The following is a 27420-nucleotide window of genomic DNA, read 5'->3' as shown; positions in this document are numbered from 1 at the left end:
TCATCATCAGCATCATCATTATCATTGTGCACCAACATCCGCATTACAAATAGTGTTATCATAGTCATTTTAGTAAAACTGCCACTACCCTGGCGGCCATGTTTTTCAACGAACAGTAACCATTTTCGAACTCAGCCAAGCTATCATTAGAACAAATCTTCGGACAAAATTCCATGAAGATTGGACTTTTATTAAAATGTGACTTCTAGAGTGTTCACAAGGTTTTACTATAGCCATATAAGTAAAACTGCCCCACCCCCTGTTGGCCATGTTTTTCAAGTTCAACACACTGGAACCATTTTAGAACTCAGCCGAGATATCATCAGAACAAATGTTCTGATCAAGTTTCATGAAGATTAGACTTAAAATAAACTTCAAGCCATATAAGGAAAACTGCCAACTCCCCCCCCCCTTTGCGGCCATGTTTTTCAACTGACCGGAAACATTTTCGAACTCTGCTGAAATATTATTGGGACAAATATTCTGAAAGTTTTATAAAGATTGTACAGTAAAGGTGACTTCTAGACTGTTAACAAGCTTTTTCTTAAATTTGGCCTAGTGACCTAGTTTTTGACCTCAAGTGACCCAGTTTCGCACTCAACCAAGATATCATTGGGACAAATCTTCTGACAAAGTTTCATGAAGAACAGACCATAAATGTGGCCTCAAGAGTGTCAACAAGGCAAAATGTTGACTACGAACGATGCACAAAAGGTGATCCCAAAAGCTCAACATGAGCACATTGTGCTCAGGTGAGCTTAAAATAAAACAGTTTGAAAATTGATCGAAGACAAATTTACATTTACAAATAGGTGTTGTGTAACCGTTAGTATTGCAACTAGTGTAAAAAAAAATTAAATTAAATTATGTTGCCATTTCCTCGAAACTGTTCTCTATTTCTTGAAGAGGCAGTTTCAAGGAGAGGCGTTTAATCTGTCTTATCGTCGCATCTAAATTCTACGTAATTGAAATTTTTCCGTAGAGCAGACACGTAACAACTACGAAAGTTGACAGCGGCGTCCATTCCAGAGAAGAAAACTTCAGAATTTCGTGCGAACGCGAAGCGTGAGTATTTGACCCGTGAGTCAGCTTTTTTAATGTTAAAAATCTTTTCCATTCTGCTGAAAGCTGACCTTTGAAAACAACAGAAAGTGCAAGGAAAAGAGAATAAATAACCTAGGGTTAGATTCGTGGCAAGCACGAGAAACGGAAGTCAAATACTGACGGATGAATATTTCGCCGAACTGTTTTCGCAAGTACAAGTGGTAGGTAACCTACAATCAATCGTTAGTCAGCGGCAATCTCCGTAGTGAACGACGACCAATCATAACCACTTTTACGGAGGAATCTGAGATAGCCGATGTATCACGATTGCAATCATAACATATATTCGGAAATAGAACGGAGTTTTCCGGTTAGTCACGATATATTCTATGTTTACGTTGTTTTCTTCCTGTTTCGTTGATCGGGGGAAATACTGGAAGAAAATCTCGGACAAGGAAGTAAGACTGATGAAATAAGCCCGATAACTCATTATTATATGCCTTTACAATCATTTTTATTTAATAGTGTGTTACCAAAGATGGATTTAAAATCTTGAATATGTGCCAAGATAGGTCAGACTCCAAGTTCATTGTTTCTTACCTAAGCAAGTATTTTCGATTTTAATTAGCGTTGCTTTAACTATTGATACTAACACATAAGACAGAAATTATGGATTTTCCATAAGGGTTTCGAGAACAGTTATGTTAAGAATGGTCTATTTCCTATAATTATTTCGGAGTAGCCCGTTGATCCAAAGACTTAATTAAATCGAACTAACAATGCCACTCCTTCACTGGTATTTTCCCTTTGTGTAAGCATGACTGAAACCAATAAGCCATTTTCTGAGAAATATGGTTCACAAAAAGAAATTTAAAGGTATTTGCTATTTCTTGTTAGGAATGACATTTTTGAACATGTTGTACTTGCTATAACATTTGTTGTTGTCAACTTATGTTTTAATGTCTTTAATTAATTTCAGTTCGTTTCCAATGTGTGACAGTCTAAACAGCATTGATGACAATGCATTGTTCGGCGAAGGATTGCACAATGACCAAACAGAGCTGACAATTTCAAATACAGGTTTAGACAGGTCTCCGTTCGTACACAACAATATGCCGCAATCTCAGAATGGAGCTTTTCATGACAGGGTGAGTTCTTGCAGTGTATGGAGCCTAAAGCTTCAACGTAAATAATAAAGCACATTTATGATGCATTGAAAGTTTTCATATTAGCAATATTGTACTGTTACTTGATTACATGTATTAAAATTAAATTAAAATGTTTTATTTTGTTAAAAGTAAGTTTATGATACTCATGACATATTATAGGTTATACAGTTTTTAGTTCTGAGTTTTGAACATTTTAGCCAGGCAATGTAAGTTTCAAAGATAGTTGCATGTTACATGTAGATTCTATCACTGTAAGGCTTCCCTGAATCCCAGTAAGGCATAGGTCAAGAACATGGTCAGTGAAGCAAAGTATTGTCGATGGACCTTGAATCTTATTCACTGGGTATAAAATAACAGGCAATTATACTTTAAAATGTATTTTAGAGTCGGACGCACAATTTTGTGTAAATGCTACCAGGACATATCATTGTATGTCGTGCAAAGGGCTTGATTTACAAATAACATTATTAGGCACCCATTTTGATTCCTCACCGGTACATAGGATTTCATGTAAGAAAAAACTAATTGACCAGCGCACCATAAAATAAGCCTTTTGATATAAATGTTACAGTAAACAATAGCAGTCTAGGAATAATGTCACAACATTTCCCATCATAAGTGGAGTTTCATTGAGAATAGACTTCCATTAAATGGAATATTTCATTTAAGCAGAGAGTGTTGTCCCTTATGAGTCGGTGAGAGCTGCACAGCTAATCTAGAACAACACTTTACTCACATTCATTAAGCCCTATTTTGCCAAAGCAAGACCACTTTTGATATTATTATGCCCCCCTTCGAAGAAGAGGGGGTATATTGCTTTGCTCATGTTGGTCGGTCCGTCCACCAGGTGGTTGTCAGACAATAAATAACTCAAGAACGCTTGGGCCTAGGATCATGAAACTTCATAGGTACATTGATCATGACTCACAGATGACCCCTATTGATTTTGAGGTCACTAGGTCAAAGGTCAAGGTCACGGTGACCCGAAATAGTAAAATGGTTTTTGAATGATAACTCAAGAACACATACGCCTAGGATCATGAAACTTCATGGGTAGATTGATCATGACTCGCAGATGACCCCTATTGATTTTGAGGTCACTAGGTCAAAGGTCAAGGTCGCGGTAACCCGAAATAGTAAAATGGTTTCCGGATGATAACTCAAGAATGCATACGCCTAGGATCATGAAACTTCATGGGTAGATTGATCATGACTCGCAGATGACCCCTATTGATTTTCAGGTCACAAGGTCAAGGTCACGGTGACCCGAAATAGTAAAATGGTTTTCGAATGATAACTCAAGAACGCATATGCCTAGGATCATGAAACTTCATAGGTAGATAGATCATGACTTGCAGATGACCCCTATTGATTTTGAGGTCACGAGGTCAAAGGTCAAGGTCACGGTAATCCGAAATAGTAAAATGGTTTCCGGATGATAACTCAAGAACACATATGCCTAGGATCATAAAACTTCATGGGTAGATTGATCATGACTCGCAGATGACCCCTATTGATTTTCAGGTCACTAGGTCAAAGGTCAAGGTCACGGTGACCCGAAATAGTTAAATGGTTTCCGGATGATAACTCAAGAACGCTTACGCCTAGGATCATGAAACTTTATAGGTACATTGATCATGACTCGTAGATGACCCATATTGATTTTCAGGTCACTAGGTCAAAGGTCAAGGTCACGGTGACCCGAGGCAGTAAAATTGTTTCCAGATGATAACTCAAGAACGCTTTTGCCTAGGATCATGACACTTCATAGGTACATTGATCATGACTTGCAGATGACCCATATTGATTTTCAGGTCACTAGGTCAAAGGTCAAGGTCACAGTGACAAAAAACGTATTCACACAATGTCTGCCACTACAACGGACAGCCCATATGGGGGGCATGCATGTTTTACAAACAGCCCTTGTTTTTATAGGATCCTGACAATATTGGCGCTGTGGGTTCATCCTCGAAATCAATACACATTCCAATGGAAAGGCAAGGAATCCCACATCAAGATACCATAATAAAGAAACCTGAAGTTAGAATAAGTCATGAAAACCTTGGCGCAAGAAGAAAAGAGGTGAAAAACAAAGAAAACAAAAACAAGAATGGTGAATTAAGGTTACGGCTGGAGACGGCTAAGGTAGAAAATGAAGGGTCTCCACAAAGCTCCTTTGTACCAAAACTTCAAGTGAAGCGATATGACCGTCCACAATATGATGCAATGAGCCGAGATGTCGAGGGAGACAATATTACCAAAGGTGGTAGAGGGAGGTCAGGGGGACAAATTTTAATGTCACGTAATGAATTCAGTCCTGAGTCTAGGAATAGCTCAGGAAGTCTGAGCGATTCAAGTATTCCTACCCCTGCTCTAATTTCACCGCAAAACAATACAAATGTTAAGAATGCATATGTTGCGAACGATACAAGTGTTAAGAATCCATACATTGCGAATGATACAAATCTTAAGAAAACATATGGTGCAAAAAATAAAAATGCTAAGAACAGATACGGTTCCTCAAATAGCAAATCATCGCCTGGAAAGCGCAGTATCACTGTGGCCAATGGTAAAAGAGTAAAGAAGATCGATAACACAGGCATAACACCTAAGCCCAATAATTTAGTAGAACGAGGGTGTTCTGATCCTGTTAGGGTGAGTGGAGCAGAACCATCCGACGCATATAGATCGTCTCCAAACAAATATATATTGTCACAAAATTGTAATTCTCCAAGTGGAAATTATCCTCAAGACGTGGATCACGATGAATTTCTTGGGCTATCATGTTCGAGTCTTGAAATGGATGCTGAACCATCCAGCAATGGTAATACTGTTGTTCAATTTGAGATGCCAAAAAGTAATGGGCTCGGAAACCACACTCGTAAACCTAGCATAGTTGTGCCCTACCAGCCTCACTCCAGGAGTAGTTCTGACAGCTCGTTACACTTGACAGAAAATCAACTTGGTCAGGGATTTTTAGAAAATTCGCCCGAACGTTCATCAGCTTTTGTGTCAAATTCAAGATTTTCTACAACACCAAATGGTTATGAATACGTTAGCAACTCGCTACCTTCCAATGCCCTCTTTGGGGATGGAACATACAGGGTAAGAAATCAATCCATCACAACAGATGATTCCATGTTTGCACAGGAGCTGCAAAGACAGTTGTATGAAGAAGCACTCCCAGCTGGACAAAGTTCTGAAGAAGTGAATTCAGACCATGAACAAGATTTCACGCCTCGAGGCTTTACAAGGTCACAACCATTATCTAATATTAGATCAGCAGAAAATTTGCTTCGCTTTCAAACGCCAGTTTTAAGCAGTAACCAGAATGTTTCATCCGTATATGACACATGCGAGGAGCACAATAATACTGAAAGTAGACTGTCAAATCCGCAAGATTCGTCTAGAAATTTGCACATAACTTATGAACGTTTACTGTCCCAACAACCCAGTCAAGCTGATACCGCTTTTGTTACCAGCCCAGACATCACCATACCAATGACCTTGCCAAGTAACCCACAGGAGCAGTACCCCACGAGTGTACGTGAGCCAATACGAATTGCTCATGAAAGCCAGGTCGTATGTAAGTATCATCATCACCTTTGGCAAATTACTGTCTGTCTCATAGTTTCCAATGCTGTAAAGTTTGTATCTTGGGAGAATAGATATTTTCATAAACATTTAATATCATAAATTAATGAACTTTGATACAGTTCAGTTTGTTTGTGTTTTGATTAAAGAATGGATAACAGAATAAAAATTGCACAGGCTAATCAGGGACATTTACTGCCAAAATCAGATTTTTAGTTAGAATAGACTTCCTTTACACGAAAAATAAAAGAGGGAAGTGTCATTCATGATTATCTTGTGTCGACTCCACAGGCTTATCTCGGCCGTCACTTAATGCACACGCATTAAGCCCATTTTTCCCATAATACAACTTTTATCGTCATGTGTTTGGCAATTATTTTTGGTCTTAAAGTTTTTCAATGGTGTAAGGTTTCGTATGTTGTGTGAATTATATCTTTTTATAATCATTCAATGTCATAATCAGCAATTTCAATAGATTAAAAACAAAAATAGTCAAATGACCACCACTTTATGCTCATGCATTAAAGAGAGTTTTCCAAAACGCAGCTCATAATAGGGGTATTTTAATTGATACTGTTTTACACTAATGTCCCCATTTTCAGTCTCTCTCGAGCCGGAAGTAAGCGACCACCAGACGGTGGTGTCCCTGATAAGGGAACACGATGAGGACCTGGCCAGACGCACCCAGGAGGCCATGGATGCTGAACTGGCGCAGAGACTTCAGGTTTGATATTAGTCTCATTACTGTTGTTTTTTCAACCATATCTACAGGTCTGTTAAACAACACATATTTTAAATACTCTGGGAAATTACTGAAGTTGTCCCGAAGAGAAATAGTTCCAAAAATCCCTATATGAAAAAACAACACATTTTTAACCCTTTCAGTGCGGGAACCGAATTGTGAAGGCTTTTGCAAACAATTTGGATCCAGATGAGACGCCACAGAACGTGGCGTCTCATCAGGATCCAAACTGTTTGCTATTCTAATATTATTCTTTGAAAAAAATCAAAGAAAATGCTAATTTAAGAAATTCAACAGACGTCATTTTTGCAGACGACAAATTTCCCAGCATGCAAATATAAAGATAGCTTATACAAGCTTATGTAACATAAAATATTCCAGACAGTGAATAATAGTGGTCTTATAATTCTTATTGCACCCTTTAAATTTGCATAACTATTTGCAGAAATCAATCAATGTTCTTAACCCATTTATGCCTAGATGACTCTCCCATCCTTATAAATTGGATCAATTTATTTCCAAAATTAGGGATGTCTAGTATACTTATTTCTATATTTAGAATATTTCTTACAGAAATTCCTTTAAGCAAACAGCGCAGACCCTGATGAGAGTTTTAGAATATGAGAAAGCACATATAATGTATTTTTTTTGACAAACATAAAAAATCCAGGAATTTAAGTTGTAACAAATATGCCTCCTTTTATTAAGCCACGAAATTCATGTCAATTGAAATAAATGGAAACACAGAATTAAAAAAATAGACTGTTTGCAAATTAAGGTGATTTACATTTCCTATTTAAGCTTCACCTCTATTCAACAGTTTGAGTATTACAAAGTCCCATCTTCATGGATATTTAACACATGTTTATTGATGTTTAACCCTTTACCACTTCGATGCGCACTTTGACGTGTTTTTAGTCCCTCAGAAAATCAAATTAAATTTAAGGCTTTTCTTACTAGTTTCAAGTTTTTAAGTCTTCATTTGCAACCCTAAGATACTGATGAGCAGCAAACAGCCTACATGTACAACCTGCTCGGACTGCATGTTACTCGCAGGCTGTTCTTCTTTATGCTGCTTCCATAGCGCCATTTTCACTTTGCTTCTGAGTGGGAAAGGGTTAACCTAGGTAATATTTTAAGAAATCTAACAAATTTAACAAATTTTCAACTGTGTTTAACAGGACGAGGAAGACTCGACGGCCATTCGTCATGGCGATGATATCCCTGGCAGCTATCTCATGCGTCATACAGACAGGCCACTCCATGTGAGAGGGGTAAGAAATAATGTCACATTAATCAATTATATAGAAAAATATCTTTAAAAAAATACAGTCATGTTTAACACAAAACAGTAGGGTTTAGAACCCTCCTTTTGTGCTCTTCATCTTTCCATATATTGATATTCCGGCCAAGTTTGAAAATGGTTCCCGTTTGGCGAACACCACATGTTGAGATCAGAGTTTCTTAACTTTCTAATGCCCTCTTGTTTTTATACTCCCGAGTATAAACAATATTTGGAAGTTTCACATCTGTTAGCAAAACAACCTAACAGGTGTAGTGAACATTTCAACATTCCTCACAACTGACAGCAGTAGCTGATACATCAGTGGTTTTTTGGTGCAGAAATTCGGTCCCAAAAGAAAATATTTTTCCTAAATGACTGCCCACAATTCCTTATTGAAGATCACCTCCCACCCAATTATTTTCCATATACATGTATATTAGCAACATTAAGTTTATATCCCTATCCAGCTCTATGCATCGAACCTTAGCAAACATCATTTAAAAACATATTTCAGTTTGGGCATCGGAACAACCAAAACGTAGCAGATGCATACACAACTAGTAGAGGTCGTCCATTGTTCACCTTCCGAAACCACTGGTCTGATGGAGATCCATATGGAATGTTGGACTCCGTACATGATGTTGAATACCAGCAATATGGTAGGTCACCAATGCAGATTATTATGCCCTGACAGAGTGGGAGGCATTAAGAATTGCATTTGCCCATCCGTCAGTTTGTACATACATCTGGAAGCTTGTGTTTTAAATTAGTCTTTAATTACTGGTGTAATCTTGCTAAAACTTGTTTCACAAAAAAGATATATAGCCACTAGAAGCTTTTGTTTTCAACTCCGCTTTAATTACTGACTTTATCTTGTCAAATTTTCACAGTTGAATGACCATAAAGTGTATAAAGAAAGGAATTTTGGCTGCAATTAGTATTGGCAGAATTATGGCACTTTTTCAAACGTTTGATTTTTAAAGATAAAATGTTTAATTGCCTTATATTTGTCTCCCCCTTAAATACTTAGAGGAACTCACTCGAACTTTCTCAGTTGAATAACATAAACATGCTTTTGATAGTAAAGAAAGAAATGTTGGTGTCTTGTTTCCTCTTTAGAATATGATGTGTATTTTTAGCTTCTTGTTGTGTATTTTTAGCTCTTCTTTAACTTCTTGGTGAATCTCGCTTGAACTTTCATGGTTGACTGACCTTAATGTGTATATGATTGTACAGACAGGAGTTTGACTGGAACAAGCTTTGGCAGAATTATGGTCATTGGCCTGTTTTTTCTACGATGGAATATGAAGTCCCAAATGGTTGTGTTTTCAACTTCTTTTAACTACTGGGTATATCTTGCCGAAACTTTCACAGTTGAATGACATCAATATGCAGACTATCATCAAGAAACAAATGTGCTGCTATAGTATATATATACCCAAAATTGTGGGTGTTCAATCTCTAATTGCAGGGCGGACTTTGCTTGAACATCGACCGCTTAATTTGTAGATTATTTTTTATATGAAAGTAATTTTGACTGTGACCTGTTTTGATCCATTGCATTTTGTCTGCAGCAGAATATAATATACTGGATTTATCTGTTTACAAACACACCTTTTAGGGGCATCAATGTCTGTGAAACATTTCTAGTTATTATGCTTTAGAGTTCAGTTATAAATTATCAGAAAGATCCAAACAATAGGTTTGCATTTTAACTTAAAAGTAATTACTAGTAAAATTAAAACCAACCCAATTACAAGTACGTATTTGTCTTATTCAAACTGATTCTCAGGTTATGATATCCCACCAAGTGACTACTATTTACCGTATGCTGGTGATGATGATGATGGCGACGACAGGCTGGTCAGTATCAACGTAAGTGATGCTTTCTTGTACATGAATGGTAATAACCACAACAGAAGTTGTTTGAGTTACAAATATGAGCAGATGTCTGGGAAAACTGGCCGTATTCATTTGAGTAAATTGTTATCCCTGAAAAGCCTGTGCAGTCCATACAGGCTAATCAGGGACGACACTTTCCGCTTTTATTGAATCTTTTGTTTAAAGGAACAACACTTTACGCACATACGTATTAAGCCTAATTTCAAGTCCAGAGCGCTGCTCAAATATGAAATTAGTATTATGATATCATAAAAAAACATCTGCCCAGGCAAATATTTATAAAAATATTGCTAAAAGTGAAACAAACTTTCTTTAGAATATAACGTTAAAACATTTTTATGCCCCTGGATCGAAAAATAGTGGGTATATTGTTTTTGGCCTGTTTGTCTGTCATTGTGTCAGTCAGTCAGTCATTGTATGTGTGTGTCACAAAACTTTAACCTTGGTTAAACTTTTATAACTTTTTTAATATTGAAGATAGCTACCTTCGTATTTGGCATGCATGTGTATCTCATGAAGCTGCACATTTTGAGTGGTGAAAAGTCAAGGTCAAGGTCATCCTTCAAGGTCAAATATCATTGTATTTTTCGTTCCTAAAACTTTAACTTTGTTAAAGTTTGGTTATAACTTTTTGAATATTGAAGATAGCAACTTGATATTTGGCATGCATGTGTATCTCATGGAGCTGCACATTTTGAGTGACTAAAGGTCAAGGTCATCATTCAAGGTCAAAGGTCAAATTTATGGCTTCAAAGCGGCGCAATAGGGGGCATTGTGTTTCTGACAAACACATCTCTTGTTAATACAAGTTATTTAAATGTTATGGTAAAATTAGTATAATATGCATATATATACAGTTTTGATCCAATTTCTTTATTAAACATGTAAATTCTATATTCCAACTATTGTGAACGTGGGAAAACTTAACATTCAAAAGGGACCCTGTAATTCATATCTCAATCTGAGTGGTCCAGTGAAGATTAATATGCTCATATTTTTTCCCCGCAGCAAGACCCACGTTTACTGGCACGACTGTTGATGCATCGAAATCCACACATGACCATTCCCGGACACATGGATTTGAATGATTATGAGGCAAGTACTTTCATTGTTATTTCAGAATCTTAATAAAGTTCAGCTCTTACTAGAAATGAAAGGATAAATTTGAGTCTTGTATTTGGAAAACAGGGTTTAATGCATTTGTTGTCCCATATTTGCCCGCAAAGTCTGCACAGACTTATCAGGGACAGTTGTCCCATATTTGCCCGCAAAATCTGCACAGACTTATCAGGGACAGTTGTCCCATATTTGCCTGCAAAGTCTGCACAGACTTATCAGGGACAGTTGTCCCGTATTTGCCCGCAAAATCTGCACAGACTTATCAGGGGTGTCAATTGTCCCAAATTTGAAATCCGGAAAATTAAGCCGAGAGTCTGAGGCCGTAGGATAAAGGGAAGAGAGGGCCCCCCCCCCCCCCCCCCCCGAGCCCTAGCTTATTGTTCTTTTTTTATAGTCTTTCTAGGTGCAATTTCTGGTGAGTACAATGCGAAATATTATAAACCAAACCATCCGTAACACCGCATGTATATTTGTATTCTAAACAAATGATATTAAGAACTTCAAAATTAAATTAAAATCGACAAACCATACCGTATCCGAAAACGACTGTCCGAAAACATGTCCCGATACATCATTTGCAAATGAAATAAAATATGCATATCGTTTGACTGCAGAAAATGTAAACCAGTAACCTAGCAAATTCGCAGTCAATATATAATTTGATTAACATATTGTTTTAAAATATGATATTGCAGTGCTTTACTTTGTCAGTTACTGCTCATGTCAGTGCCAGCCGCTTACCAATCAGAAATAAATAAAATCGGTACCAAGCGCAAATGTCCGGAATGCCGACGATGCTATAACAATATTCATTCTGAAATGATCCCGCACTAAAAGAATTTTGTCCCTACCCCCACCCCCCTTAAACAAACTCATCAGATTTACATTCACCTCAAAATCAACCCTGGACGTCTCAAATCCGGATTTCCGGAATAATCTGGAAAATTGACACCCCTGCTTATCAGGGACAATACTTTCCGCTTTAATGATTTACAAATAAAAAGAAGTCCCTTCTCAGTGAAAATTTAGTCTAGGCGGAAAGTTTAGTCCCTGATTAGCTTTTGTGGACTGCAGTCTAATCGGTAGAACTTTTTTCACATGCATTAAACTGAGTTTTCTTAGAGTTCCACAAAGTTAGAAACCACGTACATGTAGTGTAGATTCCCTAGCTGTACAAAGTTCATTTCAGGAAAGACAATGCAAAGCTTATCACTGCCATTTGCGTGGAATAATAATAACCGAAATAATAAGCCAATTATAGTTGAATGTAAAAAAGTCGTATCTGCAATAATACGCCAATTATGTCATGGCAAAAACAGAAAGAATGATTCTGTTTTGTTACAAGTTCTTCATAAAATTACATGAAGCAAGCAGAATTAGAAAGATTTTACAACACAAAAGCACATTTGTCTGAAGATATCTTTGAGTTGGTGTATTAAAAGGATGTTATTAAAATTTTAAGAATGGAAGTAAAAAATTAACTATATTTGTATTTAATTTCCTGAATATGAGATGTAAAAGATGTTTGAAGAAAAGAAAGTATTTATATCAAGTTTATATTAAGTATGTTTTATGGGATTTTTCCTAGTGTTTAAAAAAAAATGTTAAAATATTCTTTAGTAATATTTTAAGATTGCTTGGAAATGTAGGCCTTGCAATGGTTGATACAGTAATGATAACTTCATTATTTTGATGCAAATTTTTTATTTTCACTGATTTTAATTGCTAGTTAAGTTGTTGTTTTAAATATTGACCCTGAAACATATCCCTATGAAATAATAATGCAATTTTAAACTTGATTTATTCTCATCATAAGTTAAAACTATTTAAAGAATCTTCACAAAGATAGGCCTATGAATCTTTCACAAAAAAAGTAAATATTCCTTAATTTCATCATAAAAAGTAACATAAAAAGTAGTTGCCCTGATATGACTGAAACATTGGAAAATGGCAAAATATACCAACAAACAAAAATACTTATTTACATTTTTTCATCTTAACTGGGGAATATTTAAAGCATCAAAATCCATTTCCAGATTGAATTTTTTGTGTGAAATTTGGTGTCAAAATCTGGTTTTATGCCCAATCTCAAAAAGTATATGTTTTTCTATAATGACTACCTATAAATTCCCAATTGAAGGTTTACAAAAACAAATAAAGAAAAATTGAAATGGATTGCAACATTTAGTTTATTTCTCTATTCAGCTCTATAAGTTGAACTGAAGTTAAAAATCATAGTTAACAAATTGCTCGACAATTTTAAAGAATTTGTCAGCAAAAAGACACAACCCCAATTTCTCAATTTTCATCAAAATGACGTGATTTTTCCCAAGCCAAACGGCCCTGGTTTCATTTCCAAAAGTGTGAAAAAAACTTTGTTTCAATTGCAGGCTTTGTGGGAGCTAGCAGAAAATCTTGGCGAAGTCCGTCGGGTCGGAATGGACCCGTCAGAGATAACCCAACTTCCATCTCACGTGTTCCAGCCGTCTGCTAGTGCCGATGTGAAGACGGACTGCCTTGTGTGTATGGAGGAATACCAGTCAGGGGAGAGGCTGAAAACTCTGCCTTGTTGTCATACTTACCACGCAGAGTGTATAGATGAGTGGTTGAGGGTAGGTTTTTGTGGTATTTTCAATGGATTTTTTTAAAACTTCAAAACTGTTATAATATTACATAGAAAATTTAAGTGGGTGAAATAAATGGAAATAACAGCCGAGTTGCAATATTCTGGACACCGCAATATAACAGACAGCGATAAAATGGAGTTGCAGTGTAGTTAGGAACGCAAAAACTGCATGAACGTAATAAAGGCATAATATCTTGCCCAGGTATTAAAATACATTGTGAAAACTGCGAGTCAAATTACCCAGTTTCTCAAATTTTCAGGGGTGATACTGAGTTTTCATTAGTCAAAATATTTACGTCCAGATTGATAATGCATACTTGTTAAAGGGGCCTTTTCACGCTTTGTTAAATTGACAAAATTGAAAAAATTTGTTTCAGACTTGCAAATGTTCTTTGAAGTTATGACATTTGTCAGGATACAGTAATACTGAACATTTACCATGCTCTAAAATATCCATTATGTGCATCTTTTGACGGTTTATAAACCTGTAAATTATAAAGCGTTGCAACGCGAAACGATTTAATCATTTGGAGAATTCTGTTGTTGTCATTATGTTATATTATAAGAAGAGGAATGCATATATAAAGTAAAATATATGTAATAAATTGTATCAGAGCAGATGGTCTAGTGGATAAAGCGATAGACTTTTGTTCCATGGCTCCAGGGGTCAGTGGTTCGAGCCATGATGAGGGTTACTTGTTTTAAATTCTTTAATTGAATTTTTGTTTTTGTACTGGAGATTTTTAGACCCAATTTTAACATTTATCAATATAAAGCATTTAATGACAAACATCAATACATGCCAAAATCTGTGAAAAGGCCCCTTTAAATGACAATATGTTATGGTCATATTTGACCTTTGACCTCTAGTTTCACCTTGACCTCAAAGTTAAGGAGTTTTTGCACATGACTTGTCAACTTATGCTTCTTGACATTTGTGCCAAGTAATAAAATCCATCAATATATGGTTTAGTTATGTCTGATTGCTGGCTAAATTTTAAATGTGACCTCTCTGTAACCTTTACCTTTGAGCTAGGGAGATGGGTGCTACATGTGAAATTTTTTCTTGTGATGATTTGCAGAAAAAACATTTAAAAAGCACTGTGAACTGTTTTTTGTTCCGTGTGTGTTATATAAGTTAAGAAACATGCACAACTTTTATTTCTTTTACAGAGGAATGCCATTTGCCCCATTTGTAGACAGTCTGCAAAACAATAGACAGAAATAGAGACAGAAACAAAGCTGCTGACTGTTCTTTAAAGAAGAACATGTAACAAAGAAGGAAATATCAAAGATAAATTTATTTTCATGCGTATAAAATCATGTTAAAAGACACTTATTTAGCTGTGCTGAGTTTTTAACCAGGTTTTCCGAAGGAAAAAACTGGTTATTAGATTGGCGAATGCGGGCGGGCTGGCTGGCGGGCTGGCTGGCTGGCTGGCTGGCGGGCTGGCGGAATAAGCTTGTCCGGGCCATAACTATGTCGTTCATTGTCAGATTTTAAAATCATTTGGCACATTTGTTCACCATCATTGGACGGTGTGTCGCGCGAAATAATTACGTCGATATCTCAAAGGTCAAGGTCACACTTTGAGTTCAAAGGTCAAAAATGGCCATAAATGAGCTTGTCCGAGCCATAACTATGTCGTTCATCGTCAGATTTTAAAATCATTTGGCACATTTGTTCACCATCATTGGACGGTGTGTCGCGCGAAATAATTACGTCGATATCTCCAAGGTCAAGGTCACACTTTGAGTTCAAAGGTCAAAAATGGCCATAAATGAGCTTGTCCTGGCCATAACTATGTCATTCATTGTGAGATTTTAAAATCATTTGGCACATTTGTTCACCATCACCATCAAGGGACGGTGTGTCCCACGAAAGAATCACGTCAATATCTCCAATGTCAAGGTCGCCACGACTAAAAATAGATTAAAAAAAAAAAAAAACTTACAAAGGTGGTTAATTTTTTTTGGTCATTTCAAAAGTTCAGTTTGAATTTTCTCCCTTTATCAGATTTTTTTTTCACAATGAAAACCTGGTTTTGTGACAATTTTGTCCCTTGTTGTTATTGTTTGAATGTTATTGCAAATATAAAATCCATGTTGTTTGTGATGAAATCATTGTCTTTGCGAATTTGTTGTGAAGTAATATTTGCAAATTTTTATTATTATTTACTCATAAACATGTTCAAGTTCTCTATATAAAAAATTGTCTGTATAATGTTTTTGCGTTTGTTTTTATGTGTGTGCCTTGTCTAGTGTATTTGTTATGTGACTCACTGTTTGGCAGTTTGTTCCTTGCCATAAATGAAGGACAGCATTGTATAATAAGATTTCTATCCAGCTGGTTGAACTTTTAGTTGAAATTTTGAGTTGAACTTTCACGTTTTGTGTATTTTATATCTATTTTCATAACTCGTAGTAAGTACCCGATAGCCATAATGGATAACTGATTTTTCCACAATACATATGACGTTTCACTTTACTGTTGTGAACAAATATAACCAGTCTTTGCTTTAATTTCTCTGTATTTTTTTAGTTTGAAAGTTCATTTGTTTGGTAGTCTTTATTGACTATTTTTGTTACATACTCTAACATAGTGATATTATCAATGTCATTACGAATGGATGGCAACAAGTCCATTAAATTACAACTTATAACAAGTGTAAATCCATGATTGATTGATTGATTGTAAGTTATAAACAAATACATTTATTATGAATAATGAATACATGTATCTTCAAAATTAAATATTTGCATGGAAGGTTTTACGAAAAATAATGTATTTTATTGTAACCTAAATAACCATATACCTAGCATGTGGCAATTTGTAATGTTGCATAGGACATCATGATCATAAGATGTCACCCTTTTGTGGAGCTATAAATAAAATAAAGAATAAACTGAATTAAGCAAATGTGAAACTTAAAGTTAACATTAAGCGTCTGAAAATTCTTAAGTATATTCAATGTTTTAACATATTACATCCAGCTGAAAATATTGACACATCAGTAGACATTAACATCCTTGGTTTCACAATATTTTGTACATGTATCACCCTATATGCGATTTTACATGTATATAACATAATTTTAATCCTTTGTTAATACAGGATTTTAAGATTTTATGAAAATTCTTGTTGTTTTTTAACTGTTCCAATAACAACCATGCAATACTTACTTAATGATATTAAGTTTTAATATTAACAACAGTTTAGTTTTTATTTAACAGCAGGTAAGTAGTGAAAGGTTAAAAAAATGTTTGATTACAAAACAATAATATATCAGAATAACCCGTTCGGCAAACATAAAAACAACAGACCATCAAAACTAGTATTTGTTTAATTTTGTTTAATTTGTTTAGTTTTTGGAATGTTTCGAGCTTGATCAAGCAATTTTGACGTTGACCAACACATTAACTGAAAACACTAGAAGGTAATGTACATTGAAAAGATAACAGAAAATAACAATATAAATTCATGCAAACATGATTACAGTTTACAAATAGATTAACAAGAGTGTCAACTTGTCACAAAACTCCAATTTAACCCTTTCCCCCATAAGAAGCAAGGTGAAAATGGCTTTTGCAACCAGCACAAAACTAGAACAGCCTGCGGGTAACTAGCAGTCTGTGCGGGTTTTATGCTGTTTGCTGCTTATCAGTATCTAAGGGTTGGAAATGAAGCCTTCAACACTTTTATTTAGTAAGAAAGGTATCTAATTAAATGTAACTTTCTAAAGGACTGCAAATGCGTCTGGTCAAAATACGTATATAAGGGGTAACGGGTTAAAGGCCTGGGATACATTGCCCAATGAAGGCAGTATTAATTTTAGGCAACATGCTGAAACAGGCTTTAAAAAATACACACATTCTGTAGAATTATTTGGGCCATGCTCTGTAAAAAAAGGGAGTTTAATTCATGTGCGTAAAGTGTCGTCCCAGATGATCTTGTGCAGTCTGCACAGGCTAATCAGAGACGACACTTGCTGCCTAAACTGGATTTTTTCTATGTGAGACTCTCTGTAAAAGAAAATTTTATCATTAAAACGGAAAGTGTCTGCCCAGGCTAATCTTGGACGACACTTAACGCACATATATTTAACCCCTTTTTCACAGAGCTTTGCCCATTTATTTGTATTGTCGCAAATTCTCACAGAAAGCCTTGAAAGTAATGTTTTGCCATTAATTTAGAATGGCTACAGCTTGCGGTCTAGCTAGTTATCAAACCTGGGCAAGGTTAGATGCCACAAACACAATTATCAAGTTTCATGATAAAACTATCTATTTGAGATCAGATACCGGTAGAGATAAGACATGCCATGATGGTTAATATATAAATTTTTGATGATGCAAGGGCTTTATTTCAAGTGTTTCATGCAATCAAGCTTGTGATCTAAATTTGATGTCATAACATACAAACAGACATTATCACTAAGTGTTATCATGATTCACTGTAAAGTCCTTAAAATGTAGAGCAGAAATGATCTTCCAGCATGCCACCTGATAGCCCGTCTGCCAGAAGTGTTCCAAAATACACAAGTATATCATGAATTTTCCAAAATAAAGAGCACTTTCAGTTTTTATTAAAAAATTATGTAATGTGCTTATAATATGAAAAGAATAGACATAATAAATAAACACTGAACGAAAATACACCAACAACATGAAATGCAGAGTTTTGTTTAAGAAAATAATCAAAATTGTGTCCATTTTAAGTTAAAGGTCTTATTTTGACTTCAAATTCATCATCGCCAATCAAACTTAGGCATTGGAAAACAAGCATTGGAAAACAAACTAAGTAGTGTCTTGAGTGTTTTTCTACCTTTTGTAAAGTGTTTTTTTTAGCTTCAATAAATAAATTAATTCATGTAAATAAATAGAGAGAGAGAGAGAGGCTAATCTTGGATTATACAAGACTTGTTCTGAGAAAACTGGCCTAAATTCATGTGCGTAAAGTGTCGTCCCAGATTAGCCTGTGCAGTCCGGACAGGCTTATCAGGGACGACACTTCGCTTTTATGGTATTTTTAGTTTCAAGGAAGTCCCTCCTTACCGAAAATCACGTTTAGACGAAAAGTGTCGTCCCTGATTAACCTGTGCGGACTGCACATGCTAATCTGGGACGACACTTTACGCACTTGCATTATGACCAGCTTTCACAGAGCAAGACACATACTGTTCTCACATGCATTGAGTCCAGATTTACCAGAACAAGGCTCAGATGTTCAGCTGTAGTCACATGTCTTGTTATTTTAAACCTATTTCTTTAAATTCTAAAGAAAAGCCTAAGGCTTAGTGAGGAACTCTTGAGCCTATATCCTGGTTAGAACCAATACTTTGTGTCTTTAACAAAAGATCCTTAAAATATTCCATGAGTGGGGATCTATTGTGTGACTTCTTGTTTGCTAGGTGGACATCATATCAACTGCAGTACACCAAATCCATTGCGCTTCTGAAACGTCGTACTTTAGAGTCAATACTGACTGAAATAACTTGTATCACATGCTGGTTAATCATCACCTATTTGCAATGAACACATATTGGACTCCATGCTGTATCACACACTGCTCAATTTGATGTAAAATATCCCGAAGTCTTCTATCCAGTGCCTCTAAATGTGAGTCTGATAAAATGGGAGATATAGGGTCTCCCATTAACACTGTACGCAGTACCTGACTCAGGGCTCCATCTTTGTACAGTAGCAGAATCAACCATGTAGTTTCTCGTATCCTGAAACAAACCACTGCACTTTGAAATGGAATATTAAAAAACAAGAGATGTGTTTGTTCAGAAACAGAAACACAATGCCCCCTATTGCACCGCTTTGAAAAAAAATTCAATATATTATTTGGCAGGTTTAGAAATTATCTCCCTTTTAAAGCTTTTTACTTCCCTTGGATTGTATTTTTTTACTTTCGACCTTGAAGGATGACCTTGACCATTCACCACTCAAAATGTGCAGCTCCATGAGATACACATGCATGCCAAATATCAAGTTGCTACCTTCAATATTGCAAAGTTATGGCCAATGTTAAAGTTTTCGGACGGACAGACAGTTCAAATGCTATATGCCACCCTACTGGGGGCATAAAAACATAATACAGAAAGTTAAAAAAAATTCATTTGGTAAGAAACAAGATGTCCATAGTGTACACCAATTGTCAAATACTTTAAATTGTTAAATAGTATTTGACCCAGATTCAAATATGACCTTCATATTGTCACATGTGGCCTAAAGAGTGGTAACAAGTTTTAAAAAAAAAGATTTTACCTCATGACCTAGTTTTATGATGCATGTGACCCAGATTCAAACTTGGATCAGACATAGCCAAGATGAACATTCTGACCCAGTTTCATCAAGATTGGATAAACAATCAAGCCTCTAGAGTGGTAATGATCTTAAAGTTGAAGAGGCACACCGCAGAAAGGTGGACATAGGTTGATCACAATTGCGAACATTGAGCATTTCCTGCTCAGGTAATCTAAACATGTAATGAAATAATTTATCTCATTACTAGATCTATGTCACAAACTAATGACTAAGACACCCACAACACTTTGTCAGGCATTTGAAAGTGCAAAAAACTTGAAAATATTCGGATAACTGGTGATGAAAGGAATGTCTTGCATATCTCAACTTTATAGTGAAAAATGTGTTGTTGTAAAAGTTAATACTTTATTGGTAGTACTGAAAGCTTCTTGTGAGATACAATCATCGTCTACATGTTTTTAGAATTAATAGCCTTTTTCTGCTACGTTGAATTTGCAAAACAATAACATGAAGTGGACTGCACTTTATGCACATACATTAAGCACCATTTTCGCAGAGAGAGGCTATATTATACATAGATGATACCTGCAGCACTGGTACAAAGGTGCAAGTATTGACTTCTCGTCATGGGATGGATTACCAAAACTGCAATAAAAGATGAATTTTTCGAGTTTGTTGGTTACTTAACCCGTTACCACTTAAATACCTATTTTTACTCATCTGTAGTCCCTTAGAAAGTTACATTTAATTGAAAACCTTTCTTACTAAATTCTTACTAAATTCAAGTTTTAAAGGCTACATTTCGAACCCTCAGATACTGATAAGCAGCAAACAGCATTAAACCTCAACTGACTGCAAGTTACTCGCAAGCTGTTCTGGTTTCATGCTGTTTGCAGACGGCCATTTTCACTTTGCTTTTGAGTGGGAAAGGGGTAATAGTAAATTGTTTGCAGTTTTAATTAATATTTCAGTCAGATCAAAACAGTTAGTTAACCTACATACTCTTCCTTGATTACCTGGCTTACGCTGCTGAACTTCTAAGAGTGCATATTTATGCCAGTAACTGAAAACTTTAATTGGGATAATGGGCGTATCAATATATTTATGACCTATCTACACTCAAGGTACTGGTGTATGACAAGTGTTGAAATTGAACCAGCTATAGAAACATCTGACCATGTTTACTTAAGACTCGAATATTATCATTACTTTACATCAAGCATTCTTCCACTAGGACGGCAAACAGAACTACGTCTACATGGCAAGTGTTGTATTTTTTTTTACAAAATCCTATTGATTTACCTTTTAGCATTATCTAACATGATCATGGTGTCCCCATATGTTTCATATCTGTGGCGATCAGCATTGCCGATGAGGTAGTCAAATATGGCTGTGTCGACGATATCCAGCAGACGTGGGCCCGACCAGTAGTCGCCATGCTGAAGTATGACTTTCTTGCAGTAGTTTGGGTCATCTTCCCAACTGAAATGTTTGTAAATGAGTCTGGTTCTGGGAAAATGGGGCTTAATGCAGTCTGCACAGGCTTATTTAGGATGCCACTTTCGGCTTTTAAGGAATTCTTCGTTTAGAGTAAGGCTCTTGTTTGCAAAAATCATGTATTGTCGACCCTTTTAGCCTGAGCCGACTTCACATTAACAGGGGTGTCAATGTTCAGGATTATTCCTGAAATCAGGATTTAGGCCCTCAAAAACTGTTTTTATAACTGATATAAATAAGAGGATTTTTGTTCTGGTATTTAAAGATTTTTGTCACAAAATGTCATTTTAAACTTAAATTATTTTAATTTGCCAAATTGTTTGCATATTTATCATATTTAAATTATTAAATTATTTACCCTATTTTGGCACTGCATCCCCCCCCCCCCCCCCCCCCCCCCCCACATGTAAGGCTTATTTTCAGGATTTTAGATTTTGGGCATTTGACACCCCTGATTAAGCACGTGCACCAATTTATCAGAGAGCAACTCAAATGTGTGATTCCGTACAAGCAGTGGTGGTTAAAACCTATTTATTTTAGCTTGATTGCATTAAAAGCATTAGGCTAAAAGAAACAGCCTTGAGTCCCCTTCTCGCGAAGAACCAGTATTTCATGGTCTCTTGAGAAGTTGAGAACGCTCTTCATAAACATATCAAACCAAGGACCTTCCAGTTGCCAACACTATTACACCAGTGTCACAACTGTTTCCAAGGTTTGGTGTTTGGGCATGAGCCCCTAGGCACTGAGGTCAAATAAACAGCAAGGGTTGAGTGTCAAACTACTGTATGTATATGAAACAGAAATTTTACGCAGGTACCATAGTTTCACACTCGACCATCAAAAAGAAATTCCCTCATTAAAGCCTTTTATTTATCTAAAAAGTGGAAAAAGTCTCAAAGCATTTATTTATTGACTGTTATCTTAAGACTTTAATTGCTTTGACCTACGGACCTGCAGGTTATACGAGCCGATTAAAGAGTGAGCATTCCATATTAATACAATTAGCATTGATGGTTAATATTTCTCTTTTATGAATGAACAACTAAATCCATGACTCCAAATCATACTGACTAAAACACACAAAAAACACCAAAGCTAACAAAACAACTGCATTAAAAATGAAGAGAAAAAGAGTATAAAAGCTTAACCTTATCAGAACTTAAGACTTTGTTGTATTGTGAACATATTTGAATTGTCGCTGAAAAGTTCGGATTCAGTTTTCAATTTGCCAATAGTCATTAGTGAATGCGTTTTTTTGTAGGTTTTCAGTGTTAACCCTTCCCCCTTTGGAAAAATAGTGAAAACGGCTTATGCAATAAGCATAAAAACTGAACAGACTGCGAGTTACTCACAGGCTGTTCTAGTTTTATGCTGTTTGCAGCTCATAACAACCTTAGGCTTGGAAATGAAGGCTGTTAGAAATATAACTTGATTTTCTATGTGACTACAAACATGTAAAAGTGTGTATCTAAGTCATGAAAATGCATACTTTGCAGCGACCCCTGTCTTGTATGTGCGGGCCCAAGGGTGTTTATGCGTGGTCAGTGAAGCGTGACTGGGCAGCCACAAGGTCACACTGCCCTCCAGATGGGGTCCCTCCCCGCATACACCTGTAGACTCATCCTGTAATCAGTGAGAAATCATGACATGACAGATGGCATTGACATATAGACTTATCCTGTAATCAGTGCGAAATCATTACATGACAGATGGCATCGACATATAGACTTATCCTGTAATCAGTGAGAAATCATGACATGACAGATGGCATTGACATATAGACTTATCATGTAATCACTGAGAAATCATTACATGACAGATGGCATTGACCTGTAGACTCATTCTGTAATCAGTGAGAAATCATTACATGACAGATGGCATTGACATATAGACTTATCCTGTAATCAGTGAGAAATCATGACATGACAGACTGCATTGACATATAGACTTATCCTGTAATCAGTGAGAAATCATTACATGACAGATGGCATTGACATATACTTATCCTGTAATCAGTGAGAAATCATGACATGACAGATGGCATTGACATATAGACTCATCCTGTAATCAGTGAGAAATCATTACATGACAGATGGTATTGACATATAGACTTATCCTGTAATCAGTGAGAAATCATTACATGACAGATGGCATTGACCTGTAGACTCATCCTGTAATCAGTGAGAAATCATTACATGACAGATGGCATTGACATATAGACTTATCCTGTAATCAGTGAGAAATCATTACATGACAGATCGCATTGACCTGTAGACTCATCCTGTAATCAGTGAGAAATCATTACATGACAGATGGCATTGACATATAGACTTATCCTGTAATCAGTGAGAAATCATTACATGACAGATGGCATTGACATATAGACTTATCCTGTAATCAGTGAGAAATCATTACATGACAGATGGCATTGATCTGTCGACTCATCCTGTAATCAGTGAGAAATCATTACATGACAGATGGCATTGACATATAGACTTATCCTGTAATCAGTGAAAAATCATTACATGACAGATGGCATTGACATATAGACTTATCCTGTAATCAGTGAGAAATCATTACATGACATATGGCACTGATCTGCAGACTCATCCTGTAATCAGTGAGAAATCATTACATGACAGATGGCATTGACATATAGACTTATCCTGTAATCAGTGAGAAATCATTACATGACAGATGGCATTGACATATAGACTTATCCTGTAATCAGTGAGAAATCATTACATGACAGATGGCATTGACATATAGACTTATCCTGTAATCAGTGAGAAATCATTACATGACATATGGCACTGATCTGCAGACTCATCCTGTAATCAGTGAGAAATCATAACATGACAGATGGCATTGACATATAGACTTATCCTGTAATCAGTGAGAAATCATTACATGACAGATGGCATTGACATATAGACTCATCCTGTAATCAGTGAGAAATCTTTACATGACAGATGGCATTGACATATAGACTTATCCTGTAATCAGTGAGAAATCATAACATGACAGATGGCATTGACATATAGACTTATCCTGTAATCAGTGAGAAATCATTACATGACAGATGGCATTGACATATAGACTCATCCTGTAATCAGTCTGAAATCATTACATGACAGATGGCATTGACATATAGACTTATCCTGTAATCAGTGAGAAATCATTACATGACAGATGGCATTGACATATAGACTTATCCTGTAATCAGTGAGAAATCATTACATGACAGATGGCATTGACATATAGACTTATCCTGTAATCAGTGAGAAATCATTACATGACATATGGCACTGATCTGCAGACTCATCCTGTAATCAGTGAGAAATCATAACATGACAGATGGCATTGACATATAGACTTATCCTGTAATCAGTGAGAAATCATTACATGACAGATGGCATTGACATATTGACTCATCCTGTAATCAGTGAGAAATCTTTACATGACAGATGGCATTGACATATAGACTTATCCTGTAATCAGTGTGAAATCATAACATGACAGATGGCATTGACATATAGACTTATCCTGTAATCAGTGAGAAATCATTACATGACAGATGGCATTGACATATAGACTCATCCTGTAATCAGTCTGAAATCATTACATGACAGATGGCATTGACATATAGACTTATCCTGTAATCAGTGAGAAATCATTACATGACAGATGGCATTGACATATAGACTTATCCTGTAATCAGTGAGAAATCATTACATGACAGATGGCATTGACATATAGACTTATCCTGTAATCAGTGAGAAATCATTACATGACAGATGGCATTGATCTGTAGACTCATCCTGTAATCAGTCTGAAATCATTACATGACAGATGGCATTGACATATAGACTTATCCTGTAATCAGTGAGAAATCATTACATGACAGATGGCATTGACATATAGACTTATCCTGTAATCAGTGAGAAATCATTACATGACAGATGGCATTGACATATAGACTTATCCTGTAATCAGTGAGAAATCATTACATGACAGATGGCATTGATCTGTAGACTCATCCTGTAATCAGTCTGAAATCATTACATGACAGATGGCATTGATCTGTAGACTTATCCTGTAATCAGTGAGAAATCATTACATGACAGATGGCATTGACATATAGACTTATCCTGTAATCAATGAGAAATCATTACATGACAGATGGCATTGCCATATAGACTTATCCTGTAATCAGTGAGAAATCATTACATGACAGATGGCATTGATCTGTCGACTCATCCTGTAATCAGTGAGAAATCATTACATGACAGATGGCATTGACATATAGACTTATCCTGTAATCAGTGAAAAATCATTACATGACAGATGGCATTGACATATAGACCTATCCTGTAATCAGTGAGAAATCATTACATGACATATGGCACTGATCTGCAGACTCATCCTGTAATCAGTGAGAAATCATAACATGACAGATGGCATTGACATATAGACTTATCCTGTAATCAGTGAGAAATCATTACATGACAGATGGCATTGACATATAGACTCATCCTGTAATCAGTGAGAAATCTTTACATGACAGATGGCATTGACATATAGACTTATCCTGTAATCAGTGAGAAATCATAACATGACAGATGGCATTGACATATAGACTTATCCTGTAATCAGTGAGAAATCATTACATGACAGATGGCATTGACATATAGACTCATCCTGTAATCAGTCTGAAATCATTACATGACAGATGGCATTGACATATAGACTTATCCTGTAATCAGTGAGAAATCATTACATGACAGATGGCATTGACATATAGACTTATCCTGTAATCAGTGAGAAATCATTACATGACAGATGGCATTGACATATAGACTTATCCTGTAATCAGTGAGAAATCATTACATGACAGATGGCATTGATCTGTAGACTCAACCTGTAATCAGTCTGAAATCATTACATGACAGATGGCATTGATCTGTAGACGTATCCTGTAATCAGTGAGAAATCATTACATGACAGATGGCATTGACATATAGACTTATCCTGTAATCAGTGAGAAATCATAACATGACAGATGGCATTGCCATATAGACCTATCCTGTAATCAGTCTGAAATCATTACATGACAGATGGCATTGATCTGTAGACTCATCCTGTAATCAGTGAGAAATCATTACATGACAGATGGCATTGACATATAGACTTATCCTGTAATCAGTGAGAAATCATTACATGACAGATGGCATTGACAAATAAACTTATCCTGTAATCAGTGAGAAATCATTACATGACAGATGGCATCGACCTGTAGACTCATCCTGTAATCAGTGAGAAATCATTACATGACAGATGGCATTGACATATAGACTTATCCTGTAATCAGTGAGAAATCATTACATGACAGACTGCATTGACATATAGACTTATCCTGAATCAGTGAGAAATTATTACATGACAGATGGCATTAACATTTAAACATATCCTTTAATCAGTGAGAAATCATTACATGACAGACTGCATTGACATATAGACTTATCCTGAATCAGTGAGAAATTATTACATGACAGATGGCATTGACATATAAACATATCCTTTAATCAGTGAGAAATCATTACATGACAGATGGCATTGACATATAGACTTATCCTGTAATCAGTGAGAAATCATTACATGACAGATGGCATTGACATATAGACTCATCCTGTAATCAGTGAGAAATCATTACATGACAGAGTGCATTGACATATAGACTTATCCTTTAATCAACAAGAAATAATAACAGGGCTCAGGTGCTCAAAACTTAAGTGGCAAGTACAGGTATCGGACTGTTATTTTCAGACCCAAATAAAATTTATATTGAAAGCATTATATGATCAAACATATGCAAATTATATGGGTATACAAATGTGTTAACAATAAACACATATATTAAAAGGGCACAAAAAGTCACATTAATAACTTGATCTAAAATATAACAGCTGTTAGCTTAACTGGCTGTTAACCCTATGCATGCTGGGAAATTTGTTGTCTACTAAAATGTCGTCTGCTGAATTTCTCAAATTAGCATTTTCTTCATTTTTTTTCAAAGAATACTATCAGAATAGCAAACAGTTTGGATCCTGATTCTGTCACGTTCTGTGGCGTCTTATCTGGATCCAAACTTTTTGCAAAGGCCTTCAAA

General features: G+C 35.9%; 2 protein-coding genes across 5 annotated transcripts in view; one reads left to right on the top strand and one right to left on the bottom strand.

Moving 5' to 3' along the window:
- The first annotated feature begins 1374 nt into the window (after positions 1 to 1374).
- On the top strand, positions 1375 to 16617 carry LOC127838639 (uncharacterized). 3 transcript variants are annotated; one of them, XR_008029894.1, is made up of 11 exons: positions 1471 to 1616; positions 2024 to 2192; positions 4149 to 5799; positions 6410 to 6531; positions 7731 to 7823; positions 8349 to 8493; positions 9627 to 9709; positions 10745 to 10831; positions 13246 to 13467; positions 14655 to 15083; positions 15246 to 16617. XR_008029894.1 is itself a non-coding variant. In XM_052366494.1 (10 exons), exons 2-10 carry the CDS (start codon positions 2034 to 2036, stop codon positions 14697 to 14699), a joined length of 2607 nt encoding a protein of 868 aa, XP_052222454.1. In that variant the 5' UTR covers positions 1375 to 1502; positions 2024 to 2033; the 3' UTR covers positions 14700 to 16617. The 3 variants fall into 3 exon arrangements, 2 of the variants coding, with proteins under 2 accessions (XP_052222454.1, XP_052222453.1); XM_052366494.1 differs by having other exon boundaries at positions 1375 to 1502; positions 14655 to 16617; XM_052366493.1 differs by having other exon boundaries at positions 14655 to 16617.
- Positions 16618 to 18050: 1433 nt separating this feature from the next.
- LOC127838645 (glycosaminoglycan xylosylkinase-like) overlaps positions 18051 to 27420 on the bottom strand; it is a 47768-nt gene continuing 38398 nt past the window's right edge. For both annotated transcript variants that reach the window (XM_052366500.1, XM_052366501.1), the window contains exons 6-9: positions 22741 to 22874; positions 21057 to 21236; positions 20340 to 20399; positions 18051 to 19213 (exon numbers count right to left, since the gene is read on the bottom strand). In XM_052366500.1, the coding sequence (XP_052222460.1) occupies positions 19000 to 19213; positions 20340 to 20399; positions 21057 to 21236; positions 22741 to 22874 (588 nt within the window). In that variant the 3' untranslated portion in view covers positions 18051 to 18999. The remainder of the gene's footprint in view (positions 19214 to 20339; positions 20400 to 21056; positions 21237 to 22740; positions 22875 to 27420) is intronic.

This window comes from Dreissena polymorpha, chromosome 7, assembly GCF_020536995.1.
Source record: "Dreissena polymorpha isolate Duluth1 chromosome 7, UMN_Dpol_1.0, whole genome shotgun sequence".
NCBI lineage: Eukaryota > Metazoa > Mollusca > Bivalvia > Myida > Dreissenidae > Dreissena > Dreissena polymorpha.
The sequence above is the reverse complement of the archived record's forward strand: the minus strand, read 5'-3'. Positions and strand labels throughout refer to the sequence as shown.

Excerpts from the sequence above, each read along its gene's own strand:
- LOC127838639 (XM_052366493.1), top strand. Across the intron at positions 5,800-6,409 it reads TCATGAAAGCCAGGTCGTAT|TCTCTCTCGAGCCGGAAGTA; the intron begins GTAAGTATCATC and ends CCCCATTTTCAG. Across the intron at positions 13,468-14,654 it reads GTATAGATGAGTGGTTGAGG|AGGAATGCCATTTGCCCCAT; the intron begins GTAGGTTTTTGT and ends TTTCTTTTACAG.